Source organism: Capricornis sumatraensis, chromosome 15 (genome assembly GCF_032405125.1).
Source record: "Capricornis sumatraensis isolate serow.1 chromosome 15, serow.2, whole genome shotgun sequence".
Lineage (NCBI taxonomy): Eukaryota > Metazoa > Chordata > Mammalia > Artiodactyla > Bovidae > Capricornis > Capricornis sumatraensis.
The window spans coordinates 21,859,630-21,878,025 of NC_091083.1; the positions used below are offsets into that span (position 1 = coordinate 21,859,630).

The following is an 18,396-nucleotide window of genomic DNA, read 5'->3' on the forward strand; positions in this document are numbered from 1 at the left end:
TCTAACAGAAATAAGAATTTGTTCCAATGGAGAAGCCACAGTTGTGGTTTCCTCCGTGTTGGATCGTGCACCGTTCGCTTTGCTGTGGTGGAGCCCCTGCCTCCATGCCGCCCCCACTACCCAAGTCCTCCCTGCCTCTGGCTGTAGGTAGGCCTTTGCCAAAGCATCAGGTGGTGTTAACCTTGGAGCCCCCATTGGGAGGATTTGTATTTATATGTTCTGTTCCCTATTGTTTCATGGCCTTACTAGCATAGATTTCTCTCTCCTATTATTTTTATGAAGTTCATAATTTATAAGGCACAACTGTTATACCACTTACTATTTTAATTCTTGGTGATGGGAATCAACCTATATGGTCCACTTATCTAGCAGATTGTATGTTTGTAAATAGGCATCTTTGCCTGCTTCATTAGAATACTTAATCTTTACTTCTGTATTGTCAATATCCTAAAAAGCTTTTTTTTTGGGGGGGCGGAGTTTAAGTCTTTATTGAATTTGTGACAGTGTTACTTCTGTTTTATGTTTTGGCTTTTTTTGGCCATGAGGCATGTGGAATCTTAGTTCCCTGACCAGGGATTGAACCCACACCTCCTGCATTGGAAGGCAGAATCTTAACCACTGGGCCACCAGGGAGGTCCCTATCCTATGGTTTATTTTCTCTCATACTTAGGATTACAATGAGAGAATAGAATTTGTTTCTAATTTCGGCAGAAAAAACGGAGGCTCAGTGTGTTGTTGAAGACACGAGCTAACAAGTGGCCTTTAGGTCTTAGATTGTAGGTGGTCATACTCCCCTGCACACACACCATGGTGTGCTAATGGTTAGTTGTATTTACACACTCTAAATGTAAAAAGCAGAGTTAAATTTCAGCTTCCATTCTGATAATGATAAAGCATGTATTGCACAGGGCAGCATGTGCAATAAAAAAGTTCTGAATTAAACCATAACTTAAATTGACTTCAACAGATACTTAACCGTCAAACTGAAAAAATAAGCAACACGATGAGTTTGGAAAAAAGCCTTTAATATACATATTTTTCCTCCAGTGCTTGAAATCTGACAGAACTTCATGGGAGGCACAGTGTAAAGTGGCACAGAAAGTTGGTCATTAGGCAGAGCTGTCATCACAAATTATTTTGGTACAGGGTGAAAAGTTCTAGTTCATTTGGTACTCAGTTGGATGCAGGCCTTGGGCAAGTTGTTATAATTCCCCCATGCTGCTCCTGGGCCTCCACTTCTGACTTTGCCTTTCTCCATCTTTCTCTGCAGCTGAAGTCACCTGGGAGCCCCTCTGGACCCGAGCTGCCCATTGAAACAGTGTTGGATGATAGAGAACGAAGGATTTCCCACTCCCTCTACAGCGGGCTCGAGGGTCTTGATGAATCACCCACAAGAAATGCTGCGCTCAGTAGGATAATGGGTGAGTCAGGTACAACCCTGTTGGTCCCATCTTATGTTTATGATTTTACTGGTTCACGGAGAGGTTATTGATGTAATATTAATGTAAAGGAGTCCCATGTTTTCAAGAGGAAAAGGAGCATGTTCGTTATAATTATTCAGGAAGTGTTAATGCTGAGAGAGGCAATCAATACATTGATTTTGTTAAGTGAGGTTTAGATCCTATAACACGTGGAAAAGGAGAAAAAGAAGGGGATCACACAGAAGTGCTTTCCAGTGATCAAGATATTCTTAGTGTGTCTGAGATGTTAAATGAAGCTGTGTTTGGGGTTTTTTTTTTTTAAATCAAAATTTAGAGGTTTATGGCATGATTTCAAAGTCATATTTTTATAATAGCACTGTTTACAGGGAAAGGAAAAAATATGTAAATATGTGTATATGAAATATTCACATTTTTTTGTGGTTGTTATGGACTAAAGTGTTACCCTGTTTTAATTGCATCTCAACTTTTTCAAAGGCTTCATTTGAAAATCCTGAAACCAGTGTTTTTGCGTCCTTTGTTTGCATTCAGCACCATTCTGTCTGTGTGGCCCCCAGTGGGTAATGAGGTTATTAGCACTTGCTCTGCAGCCGTTCAGCTCTCTGCTAACAGATCTGGTTAATAAAGACTTGCTCTGCCACCAGAGTGGTTGGATTTACTGAGTTGCTCATCTTGGGATTAGCTTGTGAGAGTTGTCAAATTTAAAATGTAAGACGCTGTTTTGATTAAAATAGCACATGACCTAAAATGCTTTAATTGGTGGTGTGTTTTGCAAGCCTCTAATCTGAAGTACAAGCCTAAATTTAACTCCATTCTCAGCACATTTAATGGAGATTGAATACAGTCCATATCTCCATTAGGAAGCTTCACTGGGACAGGAATTTGTTTCCTTCATCAGTGTATGTTTATGGAAAGCCTGCTGTTGGCAAGACACTGTATTTACTTTTGCTGTAGATGCAAAGAGGAGTGAGAAACAGTCTGCCTTCAAAGAACTTTCTACCAGGCATGATCAGAAAAATATGTGAACATGACTAGTAGAATTTTCTGTTGTTCTTCCTCTAATCCTTCTCGCTTTCTTATTTGGACACAGTGCTAAATTCCCCATTTCTAATTTTATTACACGTAGAATAAAGACATGCCAGCTCTCTGGTTTAATTTTGTCACCGTTTTTGTTTGATCGTCTTGGTGGAGTGTGAGCAGGGGAAGAATGCTGAAGGTACTGCACACCTGTCAGACGACAGGCATTGCACATGGTGCCTTAGATTAGCCTTCATTTGTTAATAGTCACTGTCCTCACTGCTGTGAGGTTCCCCCTGCTTTTCCAGTTTTGGTGTGTCACTTGATCTTCATTAAGCGCTTTTTTTACTGTTGAAAATTCAGACCTCTTAAGAGAGAAAGAGAGTATGTGTCCCTGGATCTGTATGCATACAAAGTGATTCGCTGTAATTTCCCCTCTATTATAGGAACATAGGACTTGCCATACTGAATCAGACCATTGGTCCACCAGTTCCTGTAACCTGCATCCTGCCTCCAATCCCTGATGCTTCAGAGGAAGGCGAAAAACTAAACCTAAAACACAAACCAAAAGCCCCCAGTTCACCTAGTGACCTTTGGAAATGCTGTATATATGGGCTGAGGATTCCTTCTTTTTCTTCCGTCTCGTGCCCTGCCTTTGTTAGTAACGACCTCATTAGCCCTAAGTTTGCTTTAGAGTTGGCATTGTTTTCCTTTCCCTCTGCTGGAGATGTAATGGACTTTAAAATTCCAGATGCTTCTGCTGGGGTAGTAGCCTCCCTTTCAGCTCTGTGCTTTGTAATGTACTGTGGGCTCTGTTTTGGGCTGGGGGTGACAGACTGCTTTTATGGTAGGCCAAACTGAAATTGTATGATTTGGATATTTTAAGACATTTTTTTACAAGTTAGTTGTACTAGAAACTAGGAGTCTCATATATTTTACTCTGAGAAATGTATGTGCTGAATTTGAGTTTTTATCTTGAGTTTTAAAAATTTGAGAATTCTTTAGTCTTTGTCAGTACCTGTTTCAGCATCATTGACCCTAAGAAACAAGCAGTATTCATAATGTCACTTCCCACTTAAGAGTTAGAAATCTTGCAAAAGATAGTGTTTTACAAAAAGATACCAAAGCAAGGTACCAAATATAAGAAATTAAAGCACTGAATTTCAGTTAAGCTAAACCCGCTAGCACCATCATTTACTAATGGGCGCAGTATTTGGGTGCATGAGAATTTCTCAGACAGATCTTGTTTGGTTAGTGGTTGTCTTCTATCCGTTTTACCCCTGTTTGGACACCAGTGGAGGTGGTGGTATCTGCTTCATGATCTGCTATGATTCAGACAGAACTTTATATTGAAATTCCAGATGACTACATTAAGAAATGATTAATTTCATGTGGACAGGGTATACTTTCACATAGAATATTCCTCCTGTGGAACTCTAGGTCCAAAAGGAGCTTTGAAGCTGACTCATTTCTATGGGAACATAACTCAGGAGAGAAGCTTCCAAACAATAGACCAAAAAAGGGAGAGATTCTAGAGTTGGGAACATGTCAGATGTCACCAGCCACACTTTCCCACTTAACAAATAAAAGAGCTAAGCCCCAAGATCCCATGATGATTTTAGTTTTATTTTGTTCTTGGCTATTTCCTCTTTCTAAAAATAGCCCTCTCTGGGGATTAGTGGGATCACACAGTAAGTATTAGTGACATTTAACCTTTATTAACATCCATTTTTAAGTATCCACATTTTCAAGCAACTGGCATTACACAGTCTGCAGAATCTTCTGTCCTGGCCGACACTGTGATTTAAATCAAATAAGTTGTTTCAGAGGAAACCACCTTACAAACCATGTGCCCCCACCTACTTAACATCTGTGCAGGGGAATTTTGGACTAAAGAAATTAAGTGACAGGTCTGAAGCCCCAGAATTCCGTGTTCCTGAACCAAAATTATGATGTATATTTTTCTGAGTCATGAATCCCGTGTTATTGGAACCTGATTCATCTCCTTAGCTTTTGGTGAGTTCAGCCAGACTTGCAAACAAAGGCAGGAGTTCTCCAGGTATCTTCGGTATTGGCTGACTCTCCACTATCATGGATTTTCAAGGAGTGATCTTGGACACTCATCAAAGAGAAATCTGTATGGAGTCTACGTAGGATTTCTTCCTTTTAAAAGCCTTAAAAGTATTTTATAAATCCTGGACTATCTTAACTACTACTACTACTACTAACAATAGCAGTAATAGGTGCAGCTAATTTCACCAGCATGTGCGCTTCATAGGACACCATCACATTTGGGAGCATGGAGCCTTAACATGTTTTCCAACATTTTTTATCTGAAGAATTTTTCTGTTTAAAGCACAACTGAAATCTGTTGACTCCATTTTCAAATGTAATTCAGTAGTTTTTATATTCATATACTTGTGGTGAGTTTAAAAAAATTTTTGTTCAGAGTAGTTTGAACTTGTTAGAAATTAAACATAGAGAAATGGAACATTAATGTTGTTTTTTATTGTGAGTCAAATCACTGGCAAAGTTTTCATTGGTTTCTAGTGTCATGCATGGTGCTGCCTCCTATGTAAATACACCAATGAATAAATGTTTGGTAAAGTCATTCTGTATCGCATTGTTTTACTCTGCTACAGTTTAAATCTTAGCTTGTTTTTTAACTAGTTGTGGAAAGAGGAAAGTTCATTCACTGAAAACCAGATCATAGGCTTCTGAAGTCAGCCCTCAAAGGGTTCACATTCAGGATGTGCCACGTACCTGCAAACTAGGTGGAGTTTGGTAGAATATGTAGTTTGGCAACTTATTTATTACCCCCAATATATTCCTGAAGTTGGATCCCAAAACAATATTCCTGACAAGTTTGTTGTTGCTGCAAAGTGGAAAATTGATGGAAAAATATGTATTTTCAAGACTTTTGAAATATTAGCCTCCAGAATCGTGGGTGAGAGAAAAAAAGCTGAATCCTTGTTTTGCTGTTAATAGGGACAGTTTGTCCTTTTTATTTCGGTATAAAATTTTGGATCACTTAAGGATCAATATTTCTACTCAAAACAGCATGAAAAAGTTCTGTCACATGCAGAACCATTCTGTATTTCATATTGCTTGCTAGACTGCCTCTCAATATATTGCATACAAGTTCTCATTTTTATGTTTAGAAATTAGTTTGCTATCATGACACCATAATAGTTTCTTTCAATAAATTTTGCCTGGGTGAGGACATGACATTTAATGCTGTGACATGTCAGGGGTGTGCTATTAGGGATAACTTGTGTTTTTTCATTGTCTACATGTTTTTTTGTGGGGGAAGTATGTCTTGAGTAGGAAATATTTCTTTGGGTAATAGTGCTGCAATGTCCAACCTTATTTATGAATGATATTTTATTGAACAGATTTCTGTCTTTCTGTACTAATATCCTAAAACTGGAGTGGGCATAAATGAGTCATTTGAATTCAGGAAAAGGAAACAGTAAAGTATTAAATTCGACTCCCATTTTTTATTATGATCATTCATAAAAAGTTGCTCGTTTTTACAGTTTGTCAAAATGGATGTATTTCAAATCAGAATCGAGTATTTTTCTTGATAATTTGCTGAGGAGAGATTTCAGTGAACATATAGTATTTCTGTAATAGAGTAGTTGGTGCTAAGTAATGAATTCATTGGAAATTTCTAGCAATTGTGCTTTGGGTTGTCCTGAAAAACTCTCTATCAACTTTGTGTTTCTCCTTTGTTTAACTGTCTAGAACAATAGTATATATTTAAAATCCTTCAAGTCTATATGTATGCCATCCTCTAATTTCCAAAATGGTGTTAAAACAAAAATTATTATGTACACACTCTTATGAATGTTTAAAAATGAGATCTTAAGACAGATATTAAAGTGTCATGAACTGTCGTCACATTGCTGTTGTGCTGTTTTTAAAAGTAGTTTATCATAGAGGACGAGGACACCCTTTTAAAACAGTGATAGGATTTGGAAAGGGCAGCAGTCCTGCTTATTTGCATAGGAAGCAGGAGAGCTGATTTCACAGATGTGGATGTTGGACTTGCAATGAGCGTGTTTCCATCCTCCTGTGAGGTGAGAGGCAGTGTGTCCATTTTCCTTGCTCTGTTGGAAGAGCCAGACCAGCATGACCACATCACACTGTGATGAATGTATCTCTGAGGACAGCCTTTCTCAAGATATTCATGTGAACTGAAGCCTCGCCCATGAGTTCTTGCTCAGAGGAAATACGGCACAAGGTTTGGGGAGGAAGCCAGAAGAGCTGTAGGTATCTTGGGGCAGGAAGATGGCAGCATTTGGACCCCAGCTTTATCTATAATGATTCAGGCCCTTGAATTATAATTTTATCCTAAGAAAGATAAACAACTCTCATGCTGATCCATGAACTTGAGCAGATCTCCCTGAAAGAAACTGATCAATGTGGCCAGTTCTGGGTCTTTTCTTACCAAGAACACCATATCCTAATTGAATAAATCAGAATGCACAGGCTCCTGTGTCTTGGCCTGAAAGACCTCACGGCAGTGAGATCCTAGTCTTTTCTCTTTAAGATCACTCCTGCTGTCTCTGAAGTGTCACCTGAGTGCACTGTGGGGTTTTCTCCATCGTGCACTGAAAGATGCTATTGCTGATGTCTGTAATGAATGTCATCATTTCTTCTAGCAGAATAAATCACAGTCATCATTCAAAACCCCTCTCAGATGTTGACTTTTGCTATGATTTCCAGCATCCTCTGCCTTCAGCTACCAGCACTAGTGAATGCCAGGGTACTTGCGGGACATCACTCACAGCACCAGTCAATTACCACTGTATCTGGTCTGTCTCCTTCTTCAGGCTGTGAGCCATTGAGAGACAGAGATTGTCTTTCTTACAGATCTGCTAGGTGGTAGGTGCCCAGTGAGTGAATGAGTGAATGACTGATGTAAGTCTGCAGGGCTTCCCTTCAAATTTCCTGGTAAAAATTTTCAAACAACTTTAATGACTTAGAATCCACATGGCATTTTCATGTTAGAAGACATTCTAGAGATCAGCTCTGGCCTTAGGAAGCATAAAACCAGAGACATGGAATGCCACACCCAGAGCTCCATAGCATCAGAAGAAGGAATAGACCAGAGGTCTCCAACGGACATCCATTTATGGAAAATAAATTTTCTTAATTCTGTTTTGTTCTACCAGGTTGAGACATTTTGGAAATTCAGACTTTTTCTGATGTAGCAAAGTATTAACATTAATGCATCTCACCCTTAGATGGATGTCTAGAATGTCTCTTTTGTTTTTCCATTGGACAGGTAAATACCAGCTGTCCCCCACGGTGAATATGCCCCAGGATGACACTGTCATTATTGAGGATGACAGGTTGCCAGTGCTTCCACCACATCTCTCTGATCAGTCATCTTCCAGCTCCCATGACGATGTAGGATTTGTGACAACAGACACTGGCACGTGGGCCAAGGTTGGCATCAGCGACTCTGCAGACTGGTAAGAACACTCCAGGGCTGGAAAACATTGGGTAATTGCAATCACACTTGATTTTATGTTTAAATATTCTGTCATTGAGCTCAGTGAGATGGGTGTCTTTTATAGCTAAGTTCTTTTTTCATGATTTTAATACTCATAATTATCACTCTGAACAAAAGATTTCCCTCATCCTCATAAACCTGCCCAATTGTGTTAGCCTTTCCAGGTCTATGGTTAGGAATTGAACCAACCCAACAAGAAAACTCTCACTAACTCCGAAACCCTACGCATTTATTAAGTTTCACTTTTAATTATTTTGTACTAAGTCGCTTCGGTCGTGTCCAACTCTGTGAGACCCAATGAACCATAGGCCGCCAGGGTCCTCCATCCATGGGATTCTCCAGGCAAGAATACAGGAGTGGGTTGCCATGCCCTCCTCCAGGGCATCTTCTCAATGCAGGGACTGAACCTGTGTCTCTTATGTCTCCTGCATTGGCAGTCAACTTCTATACCACAAGTGCCTCCTGGGAAGCTGTTTCATTATTTTAGATCTGTGTTAATTTGATGAATTGTTTTTCTATTCAATAAATAAATTCTAAGCAAATCCCTAATGGTGACTGAGAATTTGTAACAGATAGATAACTTTGGCCAAATGAATAGTTGTTATGTTTTGGGAGTAGAGAAGAGGCTTTTACAGGTTTTCTTTTGAGAGTGTTGTGACTGTTCTAGTCTTTGTACTTCTTTCATTATTATTATTATTATTTTGGCCTCATGGTGCTGCATGTGGGATCTTAGTTCCTCGGCCAAGGATCAAACCTGCGCCTCCTGTATCCACTGGACCACCAGGGAAATCCCTGTACGTGTCTAACGTCATGATTTCTGGGGCAGTCGAATCCTATTTTTTCTCCTCTATCTCTTAAAATAGAAGAAAGTATTTTATATTATTGAGTCAGTGGGCGGCACAGAAATGAGGATGTGCCTAGTAATTATATACATCAATTACATGCCTAGTAATTATATACATCAATAAGCAAAAGGACCATCCCTCCTAGGGATGACCATGGAAGGCTTTAGTGACAATTACCACAAACCATGTGAGGCATTGCACCTGAATTTTCTTACTGCCCTTTCTCTGGGGTCTTTTATGAATCTATCAGCAAAATGATCGTTCATTGTTGTGGCTTCGAGCTACACTCAAGTCCACGTGTAATAGCTTATCTTGGAATGAGTTTTTTGGTTAGCATAGAGAAAGAACTGCCGTATAAAGGAGAAACCCCACCGCTTGAAATCCTCAGATGCTGTCACGTGAGCTGTGTCTCTTTCTGAATGTGAAAGTGATGACAAAGTAAGGACTAGATATTTGCAATATTTGTTACAGGTACGAAAGCCTTTAAGTTGACACTGTGATGGGGAATTATGAAGGCAGCCGTAGGAATAGATCTGTTTGGGGCCTTAAGAAGCTCTGTATTGGTGAAAATGAGATGAATAACGAACAGGGCTGGAGTGTGGCATTAATATCCCTAAGGGGATTCATAGAATGGTGAGGACTTGTATGATTTTGCTGTGGGGAATGTGCAGGAGTTGGAAAAGAATATGAATGAAGGGTTATCCAAACAAGAATGGCAGCTGTTCTGAATCACAGCAGAAAATGTAAGCTTTTCCAGCCTGACAATATCTCCCTAATCCTTGATGAAAATGTTATGAAAACAAAAGGGCAATAAGGCAGGATTAATAACTGGAATTTTAATAACTTTGGAGGGGGGGGGACCAGGATATGGTTACATTCTTTAAAGAATCAGCTGTCAGTCCTGCAGACTAAGTTGCTAAGTATGCTAGTGTATTGTTTCTTGAGTCTGAAATTAGTTTACTAGGTATATTGATAGGGCAGAATTAATTATGTTATGGTTTAAGAATTTTTGGTTATTTTAAGATGCTAATTAACTCACAAACTCATTTGACATATTCAATTGTGTATGTTTACAGTTCACTGTACAATTGTGGAAGGTTAAATATGTCAAATGGCTAAACTTTACATTTCTTCACTGACAGAATATGCTTTTATTCAATCCATGAATTGATTTAGGAAACATAACAGACAATGTTTATAAGGTGAAAAAGGTAAAAACAGCATATTCTAATCTTAGTGACAATGTAATTTCAGAGGACAGAAAATTAGTTTAAAAAATACAGCAATATGTGGTTTTCAGTAACAACAATTTGCACACCTTTGAAAAACCATTAGCCAATAATTTCTATTAAAAATATATTGCAGATTTGCTCTGTCTGCAAATTTGATGCCTACTTGGAGTTCAGGTTTAGTGTAGTGCTCTAAATGTAAATTAATGTCATGTTTTTCCATCGCCTCCTATACAACCAAATTTTTTTTTGATGGACTATATTTGTACTCTTTAGTTTAAATATTTCTGAGGAACATTTACAGACACACACAGAGACACATTCATACACACAGGTGTGGATGAACTTTGCTGAATGGCATGTCTCCTATTTTCAATAAATGTTTTTGTTTCTCTTTCCTCTTCACGCCAGCTCTTTGAGTCCAGACGTTGATCCAGTTCTTGCTTTTCAACGAGAAGGATTTGGACGTCAGAGTATGTCAGAAAAACGCACAAAGCAATTTTCAGATGCCAGTCAATTGGATTTCGTTAAAACGCGAAAATCAAAAAGCATGGATTTAGGTAGTGAGTACAATCTCCATGAATCTTTATCTAAATAAGGTTTTAGATGCTTTCAGATGAAAACTGATGGTCCCAAACACATGTCTGTTTACTGTGAGCAATAAAGAAAATAAATGTGAAATGAGGCAATTTGGCAAAAATTAGTTTTTCTCGAAGTTTGAGATAACTACATTTCTCCTAAGTGGCATGTTTACATCATGTGCAATATGTTAATATATATGTTTTCTGATGAGAAAAGAAACAAACACATGTGCGTATCATGCTCTGTTCATGTATCTTTATTTGAAAAAATGAAATGTTTTAACACTGTAGCTGTTTAAAACCAATTTCATTGGTCTTATGATTTGGTTGGTTGTGGGGATTCTTGAACTAGAAGAAAAAGTTTTGGAGAGAAACCATTATCTCAATCCATGTCTAGAGTTTGGTTACTTCATGATATTTTCCTTCCATCGCTGCCCTTTAAGGTTTATTTAATGAAAACTCTTCTGTGTTGATAATTAAGGCCTTTAATTGGAATCATAATTTGAGAGCATATTTATTGTAAAAAGTATTTGGAAGCAAATGAGAGAAGGAAAATAATCCTAGTTGTTCAATCACATACCAATCAGGTAGTGTCTCATTTTAAATCCAAATCCACCGAAAACCAAAACAAACAAACAAATTAATTAATTAATTATATCCATGCACTGATTGAATGATTAGAAAACCCTTTCTTAATCAACTGTAACGTATTTACGCTGTTGTCTGGTGGCTGTTTTTACTTTGAGACTAAAAGTATTAATTTATCCCATGCATAAATGAAAATTGGGCGATGACTGGCCTGGCTGGTGATGATATGCTAACATATCAGTAACACACGTGCCATGAACTGAGATGACTGGCATTGCATGGAGACACGGCTTTTCCCCCTTTTTTGATTATGTTTGCTTGATGTTTCGTATTATTTGCATGAAATATTGTTTAAGAATTCTCACCTAACTGGAAAGATCTGAGAATGGTTGAAGCATGTTGGGCTGTGGGACTAACTGGGCTAACCATTATACATTTACCTTTTAACAGTAGCTGACGAGACTAAACTCAATACAGTGGATGACCAGAAAGCAGGTAAGAATGGACACTTAGACTGTTGCCATAGAAACTGTGGTCCAAGGAGTTTGTCGTAATTATAGAGCTGCCAATCATACGGCTGTAAACATAAATATTCCAGGCTGCCATGGATGTTTTCATTGTAGGAAATCAAATTGTACAAGGAAAGGAAATTTTCTTCGAGCAGAAACGTATCAATGTAGTATGAGCTAAGTGGAAATATAATTTAGTACTTCAGAAATGCGAACACAGCCCAGATTCTGTTAATTATATTTGTGTAGAAATGTTTTGTCATGGTTAAGAAAAAATCAAAATCCTGAAAGCATGATCTCTTAGGGTTGATTCTTTAAGTTTCGAAGTCATCTATCTGATGCTTAGCTTAACATCCAAAAAAATGATTGTCAAGAGGTGATTTTGGTTAGGAAGATAACAGCACATATATAAATATTTTCACTGAAGGACAGTGTCCAATATAGCTCTCATTAGTCACTCAGAAAACCTTAGTTCTTTTTCTAATGAAGGCTTTAGTTCCTTGTTACATAGCATTGAATTAGGCTATATATTGCGTCTGTATCTTAACTTCGTGAACGTGCTTGAAAAGCTTTTCGTTTTTGTTTTTAACTATTTAGGACTTGCTGCTAAAATGCTACCTAGATCCTTCTGTAGAAATAATGGATTATGTTGACCTGGGTTTTACATCATAGATTTTACTTTACTTGTTATCTTATGACAGTAATCAGAGGAAAATCTTTGTGTGTAATTAAAGTCATGTGCTTTGTACAGCTGAGCATTTTGATTTATTATTATAGGTTTGCAATAGAGTTTTAATTATTGTAAATCCAGTATGATGTCGTTATACCACTTAGCACTAATTAGCTTCAATTCACCTTTTTAACCTGCAATAGTAATTAGTTTTAGGCTTCTTGAAAAGTGTGTTTCCCATATACATACGTAAAGATAACTGTGGACATGCCTGGAGTTTTCACATTCTGTAAAGATAGATTGTAAAAACTGCATCCAATAAATCACTGGATTAACTGTAGTGCAAGGGAATTAACAATAGCCTCAGCCCTTATTAAGTAGTTATTTCTTTTATCAAACATAAAATTCATTGGAATTCTGGAGCAAGGCTAAAGAAAAACATTATTTGATAGTTTACATATGTAAATTAGTAATTAATTTTTGGGAGTTAATAGTATTCAGTGCTTTTCAAGAAGTAACCCTTGTCCAATTTAATGTTTATAAAAACCAAATTGAGCTGCTCAGGTTAAAGAACATGATTTTATATAATATGCCAATAAAGTGAAAAAAATAGTTAATTTAACCAAATCACTGTTACTAACAGGAAAAGAACAATTTATTGTGATTAAGAAATAATAATAATATCCAGATGTCAACTGAAAACATTAATACCTTTTATGGTGAGTAGGCAGATTTTATCATCTAATTGAATCATCTGCTTTTGTAGTGTTTAAAATGTTAGTTAGATCCCAGATAAAAAGAGCATTTTAAAAATATTATGTGCAATCTGTTTTACTGAATTAAACTGGAAAAACTTAGGACCAAAATTATGACATAGAGGTAGAAGTATTTGCTGGTCTATTGATTTTAAATCTACAATGAATAAAATACCTCCAGTGGATTCTTCCCATCCTCCAGTATTACACAGTAAAGAGATTTTTTATTATTTTCCTTTTTTCACTTCACTTGAATTGCTAAGATTATCATGATTTTACAGTTTAGTCCAAAGGTTTTTAGTAGAGTCACAGTGGCATTTTAGTGTAGATTGTCTGTCTAGCCATAAGCCTTTCATAATGAAAATTGAATTCCATTTCCCTTTGCCCTTGCAAAAGACATCCTCTTCTTTTTTTCTGGCAAGAGAGGTATTAGTAGATAAGAGTAGAAAAAGAGACCTAAAGAAAATAGTATGATTATGATTTCCCCTTTTATTCTTGGATTTGGGAATCCTGTATGATAGTTCTAGAGTAAATTTATTTTCTACAGGAAAAGAGAGAATGGGAATAAGAGAATTGAGTTTCTAACAATTTAACCTTTGAATATAAAAATAAATGAAGCATCCTAATGACAATAGATTTACATTAAGAGCTTCAAAATATTATTTAAAAATTAAAGACATTGATTGTGTGTGTGTGTAAATAAAACTAATCTTTTGCCTATACCTTGTATAGGGAAACACATTTTCAACTTTTATGATAAGTTTATGATGTTATAAATCTCAGTGACCATCATTTAGCAGTCTTACTAATATAGTAACGAACTATTTTGTTAAAGTGTCTTTGATGAATATATCACCTTACATGAATGAAATCTGTGTTTTAGATCAGGAGTCAGCAAGCTTTCTATAAAGAACCAGGGAGTAGATACTGTAGCTCTTTCAAACCAGACAGCCTTTGGAACAATTGCTTAATTCTGATATAAAGTGAAGGCAGCCATGGAGAAAATGGAAACAAATGGACCCATGGCTGTGTTCTAGTAAAAATTTCCAGATTTGACCCATAGTTTGCTGATCCCTGTTGTAGATACACAAATAATAGATGTTATGAAAACTTTCAACCATGTATAAATAGAGAGACTATAGTTTATTAATCTCTCCTATACCCAATACTCACCATATTTAATTATCAACATTTTGCCGGAATGTTATACTGTGGTGTTCAGAATTAGACAAAAGAGTAGTTAGGCAAGCTTCCAGTGATTCCTACAATATAATCTATTGCTTATTTTGTTACAGTTTCACTATTTATTTCTTCCTAGATTTGCTTTGTGTTTATGTTTCTTCAGAAATACATATATACAGATATATACATATCAATACTTACATGTATGTAATATGTATATGTACATTTATTTGAATAATCATGCCATTTCTCAAATTAACTGTTAAAGTTTTGGGGTGCTGATATTAAATCAAATCTCAGCTAACTTTTTATATATAAATTATGTTTTAATGCTAATCTTTACTGGGAGCATATATATATACGTATCTTTATTGGAGAAATATACATAGATATATGTGTGTATATATATAAACACACACATAATTACACACACATACATACATATGTCCTTTATGAATCCAAGAAAACATCAAATGTTTGCCATATAAATGTTTATAGGACCTAAATGTAGCTAGTAAGTTATAAAAATTAATAGGCGTGATTTATTCAGGAAAAGATCTTACCAATGCTACTTCTTGAAAATGTGAAAGTAAATGTCTCTACCCAGAAATCATCTTTTTCCATTCTCTTTGATTCTTTAATCTCTTACTTTTTCTTTAGCTCTTTGGAACAAAATCATTTTCCTTCCTGTGACATGACTTTTATGGCTATTTAAAACATGGACTTGTCAAACATTATAGTGCTATCAAGAGAAAACGTAAGATTGATCATCCTGGCAAGAAATATTCCTTGTGAATTTTTGTCATGAAATAATCAAATATAGACAAACCTGCATGGAGAAAGTTAAATAAATCATCTTTTTCTCTCAAGCACTCTAATTTATGGAATATTTTTTCTTCATTAGAATCATCTGTCTGCCTTTCTGCCTATGTTACATTTTGAACATACTTGTTCTAACTTAAAACTGCTACCCCATTGTGAAGATTATGTGAAAGTTGTCATGTAAATGAATTTTAAAAAGATAATTCTTGTTTTGACTCTCCCAATTTAATTTTTATTCTGTTTTATACTCTGAGCCATGGAACGACCATCTCAGAACTATTTGGTTTCTATGTGAAAACATATCAAGGTTACTCCTTAATTAGTGGTCCACATATGGGCTGACGGTCCCATGTAGAGATAAGATATCCAGTCTCGCCTCTCCTACCCCTTGCTCTTTTTTTTCCTTTGTACCTGTCTTTCTAACAGTGTAAGTGAAGAACTAGTTCTGTAACCTGGATTGCCCAGCTGGTGGTTGCAGGTATTTCCGTCATCTTGAGGCTAAACTCATCTATTTGAGTGCCAGCTCAGGCAATCATTGATGAAGTTGTTTTACCTGGTTAAAGAAATCCATTTCGATTGCCTTCTAAAGCTTGGTTACAATCTTAGTGTTGCTAGATCCTCAAGTCACCAAGCCACAATTTTAGTGCTCTGAATTCTCCTTTACTGAAAATGTCTTGGTAACTGTGATGTCTTCTTCCTTCTGTTCATTACCTGTTTCTCTCTGCTGACCTGGAGGCGTAAGTCCTCACATGCAGTTCTGGCATCTTTCCCTCTTTACTTCTCTCTCGCGACGGTCCTTATGTAGTTTATTTCTATTCACATCTTGTATTGCTCTTCCCAGAGAACCACCATTTTCCAGAAATAGGTTTCTACCTGGTGCTAGGGTGCCCTGTGGGCGACATGTGGTGTCCTGTGCTTTTCTCACTTGCCGAGTTGTCTGAACCTTTGCCATATGAGGACAACTTGATGAAACTTACTGAGATAAAAGTTTCACTTCCATTGTAAATAATTGGAAACTGCTAAAAAAAATGTTTTAAGCTAAGTCACAAAGTGTACTCTTGGTTGCTTCCCTTAGCCATTTTATCATCCTGCTTTGCAGAATGATTTTCTGGGTTATTCTGGTTTTTTAGATTATTAACATAACTTGAAGCAAATAATTTGACAAAGATTTTATCTGTTGAGCTAAAAATGAAAACTAATAGCTTAAAATGTCTCCTAATGAGAATAGAGAAAATAGACCAAATTTAATACACATTTGGGAAAAGTTAAAATTAGTTACTGTCACTTTACTTTTTATATCTTGCTACCCACGTTCCAGAAGTAGACACTGAACAAATAATTTGTCCCTGATATTTTCTACAATTCACAGATATTCAGCCATGTAATTTTCACCACTCATTCTGACATTTTGTTTTTGCCGACTTCCAAGGTTCCCCCAGCAGAGATGTGGGGCCTTCCCTGGGTCTGAAGAAGTCGAGCTCTTTAGAGAGTCTGCAGACAGCGGTTGCCGAGGTGACTTTGAATGGGGACATTCCTTTCCATCGCCCTAGGCCACGGATAATCCGAGGAAGGGGATGCAATGAGAGCTTCAGAGCTGCCATTGACAAGTCCTATGATAAGCCTGCAGTGGATGATGATGACGAAGGCATGGAGACGTGTAAGTGTACAACGTCTGAAGGAATAGCCATGGCAAGGATCTCTATAGTGAAGCATTTTCATAATACGAAGATGTTATTTACCATTTTACTCTTATTTTCTCACAAATGCACAGTTGGTTTTTCTAAAGGCAACATATCATGTGATATTGCAAGAGACTAAATGCAGAGCAGATAGAAGAATCTTTTCAACTAGATATTAAAGAGATTTTCCATTCTTCTCAATAATTGTTTTTGGAAAATACAGGTTTCTTTCTTTCTTTCTTTTTTTTTAAATGTGATTTCTGCTAATATGAAATCTATAATTTTTTATAAAATAATTTTTATTTTTAAACTTTCTCAGTTTAAAACTGAGAAAGTTTTAGTTCAGTAAATATTGATAGATACAATCCACAGAAAATTTTTGAGTCCTTAATAAATTTTAGGAGTATAAAGTTATCCTGAGACCAAAATATTTAAAAACCACTGCTGTACAGTATATCTGTAATATATCTCAAATGAATATGTGTAATCATCTGTGATTTTGATAACATACTTTTGTTTTGTTTTTATGAATTACTCTTTCCTTGAACTAGGCTAGCAAAATATATTTATGTATATGTATTTCCAAATTGCCAAACATTTTAAGCCAAGATTATTGACAGTTAAAAGTTACTGTGAATGAACAATGTGTTTTCCATAGTATTGATATATTGAGAAAAAAGTAACGTTTATAAATACATAAAATGTATGCTTCAGGGACTGGTTGAAGTTAAACACTTATAAATGACTATAAAAATACCCATTCAGTTTAAACATAAGAAGGAAACTCAGCATTGTATTTATTTAGAAGAGAATGGACTTGAGTTCTAATAGAAAACACTGTTGATTAGCTTATATTGTTCGTAACTGCTGATTCATATTCTAGTTTTTTAACTTAAAGTAACTCTACCCAGCTAACCATCGTAAGAAACACTGTTGGGAAAAGAAAGAAGAAAGAAAGAAAGGATAAAGAAAAGCAGGAGACACCCCTACCCAAAATTAAAGCAGAGATCATTTAGGTGGATTGTAAACGATGACAGTTTAACTTTTGGGGGACCACTTCCATCACACATGCCTACGGAAGATTGTGGTGGGAAAGGAGAGTTTCAAATGGAAATCACATTCTGAGGAGATATAAAGCAAAATTATATAATCTTTGCCTGTCACATATAATGTGTTTGGGAAGATGAATATTTCTGCTACAATGTAACATGCAAAGCAAAACTTAGTAGAGGAGCCCTGCATTCCCCCGCAGCCCCCACCTAATTCTTAGTTTAAATCTGGACAGCTTTTTACTCCATCCAGCCAGTGATTTCAAATATATGCAGCCCATTCTTGCCAGATGAAGAACATATTTCCTATTTTTGCTGCCAAGCTTGGTCTCCAAGCTCCTGAGTCATATAAGCTTCCAACCCTCTCGGGTTTTTCCTGGCGTCTCAGGGGCTCCTTGCCAGTCTCACCCAGTGTTACTTGTGTTGCCTTTCTAGGGTGGGGACCCTCTATCACTTAGAGATCTTGCCTTTGTCCCGGGTGCACATTTAATAAGGGAGCCAGTGCTC

The 18,396-nt window shown here is 36.6% G+C and overlaps 1 protein-coding gene across 10 annotated transcripts in view; it reads left to right on the top strand.

The window, feature by feature from the left end:
- PARD3 (par-3 family cell polarity regulator) overlaps positions 1-18,396 on the top strand; it is a 568,914-nt gene that overhangs the window by 355,064 nt on the left and 195,454 nt on the right. For 3 of the 10 annotated variants that reach the window (XM_068987363.1, XM_068987364.1, XM_068987370.1), the window contains 5 exons: positions 1,271-1,421; positions 7,750-7,939; positions 10,466-10,617; positions 11,674-11,718; positions 16,591-16,818. In XM_068987363.1, coding sequence (XP_068843464.1) covers positions 1,271-1,421; positions 7,750-7,939; positions 10,466-10,617; positions 11,674-11,718; positions 16,591-16,818 — 766 coding nt within the window. Of the gene's footprint in view, positions 1-1,270; positions 1,431-7,749; positions 7,940-10,465; positions 10,618-11,673; positions 11,719-16,590; positions 16,819-18,396 lie in introns of all 10 variants that reach the window. The other 7 variants (XM_068987366.1, XM_068987367.1, XM_068987368.1 and 4 more) reach the window with 4 other exon arrangements.